A 7535-nucleotide genomic window follows, 5' to 3' on the forward strand; every position below is an offset into this window, starting at 1 on the left:
CTCAAGAGCTTTTTCTCAAAAGCATTTATTGAACAAAAGAGTGACAGTCCAACACAGTCTCTGGGGAGGATCCCCCCTTAGTTATCCCCCTTCAGCCAGCTGTTGCTGGCCACCTGCTCCATGCTGGGTCGGGTGTGTGGGAAGAACTGCAGCATCTGGACGATGAGGGCCTGGCAGGGCTCCGGCAGCTGGGACACCCCCCTCAGGTGAAGAACCCCTTGCTGCTGATTCTGGACCATGTTGCAGAGGCAGCCGTGGAAGGGCAAGGAGCCAGTCACCATGGCGAAAAGGACCACCCCCAGGCTCCACACGTCCACTTTCTTGGCGTCATGGGGGAAACGCAGCCAAAGCTCTGGGGCCACGTAGGATTGTGTCCCGCAGAAGGTGGTGCTCAGTTCCGGGACGCTGCTCACCTCCTTGCTCAGGCTAAAGTCAGCAATCTTGGCCTGGCGACCATCAGCACTGAGCAGGATGTTCTCACATTTGATGTCAAGGTGCACGATGTTGCAGCCGTGGAGGTAACACACAGCCCCCACAACCTGCACAAAGATGTCCCGGGCGTCGGGGATGCAGGGCAGCTTGCCCGTCTGATCCAGCCGCTGCTGCAGGTCAGTGCCTGCTGACTCCATCACAATGTAGACCATCCCGTTGGTCATCTCAAAGATCTCCAAGGTTTGCACGATGTTGGGATGGTCAAGCTTGCGGAGGATGGAGAGCTCCTGGGGCAGAAACTTCTGCGCGAATTCTTGGGAGACCCGTCGCTTGTCCACCATCTTGATTGCCAGGGGAACCCTGTACTTGGTGGAGGTGGCCGCCCTCACCTTGGAGAATTTACCCTCTCCCAAGGTCTCGCCCAGCATGAAACCCAGCTTGTGGAGCAACTTCTTGTCTGTGTCGGTGTTTGTCATGTTGTTTGGTCTCGATGGGATGGAAGTGTGTCTGCAGTTGACCTTCGCCCACCTGCAATGGTCCACAGGTGCTCTGTGGGGCTGAGGGTCCACCCAGGCACTGTGAAGCGGGGCAGTGCCTCACTACGACTGTGATGTCAATGTGATCCATTCCGCACTGTTCTCAGCTGTCCCAGCCCATCCTGTGTACACACTGAGAGAACTCCCAGCAACGAATATATATATATATATATATTTAAATCTTTTTCTGCTCTTGAGTTTTCATGACAGGGATTATCTGATGATAAGAGTTTAAATGCGAGTGTTCTTGAGCATTAAAATCAGAACTACACAGAATGGCACCGGAGAGTGATACGTACCACCTCTAATTACAGACCACCTTGGCTGGATGTTAATATTTAGTGTTTGTTTATGACAATGCAGGAAGTGGTTTGTCAAGCTGGGATTTCCAATTTGGTTGCCCGTATAAAAGCCCCTCGCCAGCATTCCTGCAGGTCCCCTTCAAGTACAGACAGGCCACTATGATGTCCCCCTGGAACCTTCTCTCAGCTGAGGAGCACCAGGTGTCTCAGCCTGTCCTCATGGAAAACGTGCTCCTGAGAGCCTTGTCATGAGTACAGCTCATAAAATGTTCTGGTTCCATGAGGAAGGCAATTAATTAAATCATGCATCCATAGCTGCATACATGCAACTGGGAAGAGGTGGGGGTTGGGGGGCGCCTTTTTGTTCCCTGGCTCCTGTGGGCAAGCAATCGCTGCACTGAGTCTCATCTCCTGTCCAGGCTGGGGTTCAGAAGCACACTGTTCTCCTCTGCAGATGCCATTTGTACAGGCAAGCTGCAAGGGCCTAAACACAGATGGTGTTCCTGTGCGGGGAGTGTCCTGAGGGTCACCAAAGAGCACCCTCGGTCCCTCCTTATGGCCCATCTGATGGCAGGGATGCTGTCTGGGCCGGAGGCCGGGGGAAGGACAACCCAGGTCATGCTGTGATTCTGTGACTCTGTGACTGGAGATGGCTTGAGAAGGTGAATGCTAGTCCAAACAGGGGGACAGATCCCAGGACAGTGGACAGAGTTCCTGATTTAAGGGAATGCTGCTTCACCATTCCGCTGGATCCTCATGATGCGCCTAAATTTGAATTCTCAGTTCCCTCCATTAATGCGTCTGAACCACCTAAACGATACATTGGACAGTGTTACCCCAGGGAAGGAAAAACAGGCCCTCTATATATCAATGGTTTGTAGCAAGGGCTCTTATGCACAACAGGCACCAGCGATTGACATCAAGGGCTCTATCCCCTGCTTACTCTGGATTGCAGAGTGCTATTGGTTGTCTGCCCCAATGGCAGGCTTATTCATCTTCTTTGCGAAGAGGTCTGACCAAGTTCTTGACCAAGGCTCGCCGGGACTTGAAGTTAAATCCCACTCACACCCACAGCTACTCAAACTGCTCAAGAGCTTTTTCTCAAAAGCATTTATTTAACCAAAATGGGACAGTCCCAACACAGTCTCTGGGGAGGATCCCCGCTTAGTTATCCCCCTTCAGCCAGCTGTTGCTGGCCACCTGCTCCATGCTGGGTCGGGTGTGTGGGAAGAACTGCAGCATCTGGACGATGAGGGCCTGGCAGGGCTCCGGCAGCTGGGACACCCCCCTCAGGTGAAGAACCCCTTGCTGCTGATTCTGGACCATGTTGCAGAGGCAGCCGTGGAAGGGCAAGGAGCCAGTCACCATGGCGAAAAGGACCACCCCCAGGCTCCACACGTCCACTTTCTTGGCGTCATGGGGGAAACGCAGCCAAAGCTCTGGGGCCACGTAGGATTGTGTCCCGCAGAAGGTGGTGCTCAGTTCCGGGACGCTGCTCACCTCCTTGCTCAGGCTAAAGTCAGCAATCTTGGCCTGGCGACCATCAGCACTGAGCAGGATGTTCTCACATTTGATGTCAAGGTGCACGATGTTGCAGCCGTGGAGGTAACACACAGCCCCCACAACCTGCACAAAGATGTCCCGGGCGTCGGGGATGCAGGGCAGCTTGCCCGTCTGATCCAGCCGCTGCTGCAGGTCAGTGCCTGCTGACTCCATCACAATGTAGACCATCCCGTTGGTCATCTCAAAGATCTCCAAGGTTTGCACGATGTTGGGATGGTCAAGCTTGCGGAGGATGGAGAGCTCCTGGGGCAGAAACTTCTGCACAGATTCTTGGGAGACCCGTCGCTTGTCCACCATCTTGATTGCCAGGGGAACCCAGTACTTGGTGGTGGTGGCCACCTTCACATTGGAGAATTTACCCTCTCCTAATGTCTCCCTCAGCGTGAAACCCAGCTTGTGGAGCATCTTCTTGTCTGTGTCGGTGTTTGGCATGTTTTTTGGTCTCGATGAGATGGAAGTGTGTCTGCAGTCGACCTTCCCCTTAGGCTTAGAAAAATATGTTCAGTCTAAGTGTCTGTTTGTACATAATTTTGATATCACTGCTTTACTTGCTTGGCAAGTAAAAACAAGGTAGGGGACAGTATCACGGAGCCTGTGAGTAGTCTGCCCTACTAACTGTGCTTCCTGCACATGAAGTGGTATTTTGCCTCTGGATCCCAACCTCTGAGCACTACAGTGGGCTGCGAAGGTGCAAATGTCCTCATTAAATCATCTGTTCCAGGCAAGTTAATGAAGTCAGTGAATGGGCTGTGCTGGGTGTCATGGCAAGTGTTTGGATTGCGCATTATAGAATTTGTGCTCTATGGAGATGGAGTAGCAGCTGCCCAGGAACATTTCCAACTGTTTCACACATCCAAGAAATGTATTCGTACTTATTTTTTCCTTGGGTGTCTGTATTCTCATAAATGATAATGCAGCATACATACCTAGCAGAGCCCTTCCTTGCACCACAGAGGTGTCAGCTGGAGGCTAGCCTTTGGAACTGCTTCTGTTTCAGAATTTCCAACACACATTTAACATCCTGAGTGTGATAGTACTTCAGCATAAGTTTCCCTGTGAGCCCCCCTGTGCCAAGCTAAGCCTGACTGTGAGGTGGGGGTGATTAATTCTTCAGGGGCTGTCCTGCTGTGTCCCATGGGAGCTGCACATCTTCTGGAGGGCCAGTGACCAGCTCTGAGAAGTCACCGGGTGCTGGTGGCACAACGCCGCTATTCTTCCTCTGTTGTGATGCAGCTGCAGCAGCAGCAAATCCTGAACCAAAGCGCCGTCCTGAGCAGAGCACGCCATGGCTGGCCCTCACCAAGCAGGCGGGAGAGGTTCTTGTTGGCCACAGGCCTCGGGCACAAAGGCCTTTTCCCTTCCTTTGTCACTAGAGTCAGAGGCTGATGCTTGCAGATCAGGCAGCTTGCAGGTGCTGCCTGCAGATGTTGGTATCTCAGCTATGGGCACGTGCAGTGGTACAGATGCCTGAGCCACTGCCAGCACTGGTAAAGGTGGCAAGCTGGGCACAACAGTCCCTCCTACGGGACCCTATTGTCAGGCAGTGTCTCATTGTCTTCCAGCTTCCCTGTGTGGCCCCTCTGCAAATGCTCCTGCAACGTGGCCTTGTGGCGCAGCTGTGTGGGCCACTGCCACCCTGCACCACAGATCTGGTTGGGAAGAGACCAGCTCTTCTTTCTCCTGGCTCAGTCTGCCGTGTGTGGCTCTGTGTGGAGATACTCCCCGGTGTCAGGAAGCGCAGCACTCAGGCTGTAGGTACTCAGGGCCAGCTGGCCCATGTTCCCCAACACCATGCCCCTCCTCCTGCTGCTCCCTAGGTTTCTGTTCTTCCATACAAGACTCTCTCGCAACGGTTTATGGGCTGGAGGGATTTCTCAGAATCTGTGGAAAACAGGAAAACAGGGGACCCCAGACTATTTGGAAAAAAAGAGCAAATGACAACAGTGTGATGATAAATGAACTAATTTATTAAATAGAGTATCGGAAAAAAAAATAAATAAAAATAAGACAGTATAATACAATATAATTAGAACTGGGATTGACAAAATCGGATATAATGGAAAAGGGATATGTCTGAAAAAGACCTTGTGCTAATGCTGAGATGTAGATGCGACAATCAAGTCAAGCAGCAGGGAGGATAGTGGAAGGAAAGCGAGAGAGCATCAGATGACCCGCCTATGCCTTATATGCATTCCCCCCGTGTGCAGGAATGGTATCAGCACAGCAAACAGCCTTCTGGGGAACGTAGTTTCTTCTCCTTGGTATGCAGAACTGGGGCATTAGCACTTTAATTCCCAGTGCACTCCATGATGTTATGATGTGGAATACCAATGACTCTCAGCTCCTTTTGCTTCCCACTGCTGCCTCAGTGACGCTTCTTCACCGATTTCAAACACTCCGCATACCCAGCAGTGCCCTTCTGTGCACCACAGAGGTGTCAGCTGGAGGCTAGCCTTTGGAACTGCTTCCATTTCAGAATTTCCACACATTTAAACTCCCAAGAGTTACAGTACTTCAGCACAAGTTTCCCTGTGAGCCCCCTGTGCCAAGCTAAGCATGCTGTGACCGAAGGAAGGGTGCACTGTGAGGTGGGGGCGATTAATTCTTCAGGGGCTGTCCTGCTGTGTCCCATGGGAGCTGCACAGCTTCTGGAGGGCCAGCGACCAGCTCTGAGAAGTCGCCGGGTGCTGGTGGCGCAACACCGCTACTCTTCCTCTGTTGTGATGCAGCTGCTGCAGCAAATCCCGAACCCAAGCCACCTCCTGAACAGAGCACGCCGTGGCTGGCCCTCACCGTGAGTCCGCGAAGCAGGCGGGAGAGGTTCTTGTTGGCCAGGGGCCTCAGGCACAAAGGCCTTTTCCGCTCCTCTGCCACTAGAGGCACCCGTGCCTGGTGGCTGCCGTGTGGATATGGCATCATCCCAGGCACTGCCAGCCAAGACAGAAGCTCTTGCCTCGGCATCTGTGTGCCTCGACACGGAAAGGGCTGTGCTCTGTGCCTGGCCATCTGACTCTCCTGAAGCCTCTGTGTCTGTGATGCTGGAAGGGTCGGGCGTTTGCTGATGAGCCTCCTGCGGGTCCTGGAAGAAGGCTGTGATCCTGGGGTTGACCCAGTGGTTTTCAATCTTCGGCTCTTCATCATCACCACCATCTTCCAGCTCATACTGTGAGACACATGGAACATCCTGCCCTGCTCTCTGCTTCCTCAGCTTCCTCGCCTGCCTGGTTATTTCCCTGAATTTGGCTAGGCTTTGCCCAGTATACGCCATGCAGCTTCTACTCATCTCCATCAGAAGCTCTTGCTTCAATAACAAGATCTCTCTACATGAGCTTTCATCCTCATGGTGTGCCCACAGCTTAGCACCTATCACTTGGCATGAGATGCACGGTTCCAGGACTGGTATGTTCTCATCAGCCCAATTCCTCTTCTGGTGCTGTGGCGCGTAACCCCTGCATGAGGAAGCAGGCCCAGCTTCTCTGTGGGCAGCTGTTCCTGCTTTATGCTCTTGGGGATCAGGCAGAGATGGCAAGCTGGGCACGGTGTCTGTGTCTTCCTGCATGGTGCTTCTGTGGGACAGTGTCTCATTGTGCTCCACATCGTTTGCCTGCAAGAGAAGTCAAGGAGAGAGGTCGAGTTACTTTGGGCACTTCCCTGTGTAGCCCTCTGTGGCCCCTCTGCAAATGCTCCTGCAACGTGGCCTTGTGGTGCAGCTGCATGGGCCACTGCCACCCTGCACCACAGATCTGGTTGGGAAGAGACCAGCTCTTCTTTCTCCTGGCTCAGTCTGCCGTGTGTGGCTCTGTGTGGAGATACTGCCCGGTGTCAGGAAGCGCAGCGCTCAGGCTGTAGGTACTCAGGGCCAGCTGGCCCATGTTCCCCAACACCATGCCCCTCCTCCTGCTGCTCTCCACACCATCCTGTCGTGCTGCCGGTCTCTCCCTCACTCCCTGAGCCTCACCTGGTGGTGCTCCTGTGCGCTTGGCAGCCCTTCATTGGGCTGGGACTGAGCTTTAGGCTCCTCTTCCTTTGGCATCTCCATGTCACCAGAGACCAGAGAGAGGCACCCAGGGGAGCTGCTGCCTTTTGGCACAGTTGCTCTCCTCGGAGTGGTCACCCCAAGGACTCTGGCCCTGCCAGGGATGTCACTGCTATTCATACCCTTCTATGTCATCATTGCCTTTGGGCGTGGTGCTGCACACCCATCACAATGCCCTGGCCGTGGCTGTGGGCCCACAGAGGCCCATGTGGTAGCAGCTGTCCTAGGGATAGCAGCTTGCACACCCATAGGAAGGCATGGGTCAGCAGGGCCCCCTGTATTCTTCTGCCACACCTCCCCTTAGTCAGCCCAGTAGTCATCCATGGGCTCTTTCCCATAGCTCCAGCACTCTCATGTGTTGAGCACCCGAGACCAGGCACAGCTCTTGTGGCAGGAGAGTCACGGACTCCACTGCTGGTGCAGAATGAAGAACTTTCATTGTATGTGCTTACAGCCTTTCACACCCACGCAACAACCTGTAGCAGGGTGGTTGGAACTTGATGATCATGAAGGTCCCTTCCAACCCAAACCATTCTGCGATCTTGTGATTTTCATTGGCCTTTGGTCGAGGCTTAATCCTTTTCAGAAGCAATTTGTTTAACAAAATACATGCTCCAAAAAAAAAAAAAAAATGTTTCTTGGCTTTGCATGGCTATTCTGTGGCCC

The 7535-nt window shown here is 53.2% G+C and overlaps 3 protein-coding genes across 3 annotated transcripts; all 3 read right to left on the minus strand.

Moving 5' to 3' along the window:
* Positions 1–9: 9 nt before the first annotated feature.
* On the minus strand, positions 10–1142 carry LOC107312945 (testis-specific serine/threonine-protein kinase 6-like). Its single transcript, XM_015860806.3, has one exon. It carries the CDS (start codon positions 906–908, stop codon positions 78–80), a length of 831 nt encoding a protein of 276 aa, XP_015716292.2. The 5' UTR covers positions 909–1142; the 3' UTR covers positions 10–77.
* Positions 1143–2434: 1292 nt separating this feature from the next.
* On the minus strand, positions 2435–3351 carry LOC107312968 (testis-specific serine/threonine-protein kinase 6-like). The gene has a single exon (XM_015860839.3). The coding sequence runs from the start codon at positions 3263–3265 to the stop codon at positions 2435–2437; it is 831 nt and encodes a 276-aa protein (XP_015716325.2). The 5' UTR covers positions 3266–3351.
* Positions 3352–4779: 1428 nt separating this feature from the next.
* On the minus strand, positions 4780–7136 carry LOC107312967 (uncharacterized). The gene is made up of 2 exons (XM_015860837.3): positions 6792–7136; positions 4780–6437 (listed from the first exon to the last, which is right to left on the minus strand). The coding sequence occupies exons 1-2, from the start codon at positions 6987–6989 to the stop codon at positions 5538–5540; spliced, it is 1098 nt and encodes a 365-aa protein (XP_015716323.2). The 5' UTR covers positions 6990–7136; the 3' UTR covers positions 4780–5537.
* Positions 7137–7535: the final 399 nt, after the last annotated feature.

Source organism: Coturnix japonica, chromosome 4 (genome assembly GCF_054131305.1).
Source record: "Coturnix japonica strain WE chromosome 4, WE-NBRP24, whole genome shotgun sequence".
NCBI classification, from domain to species: Eukaryota; Metazoa; Chordata; class Aves; order Galliformes; family Phasianidae; genus Coturnix; species Coturnix japonica.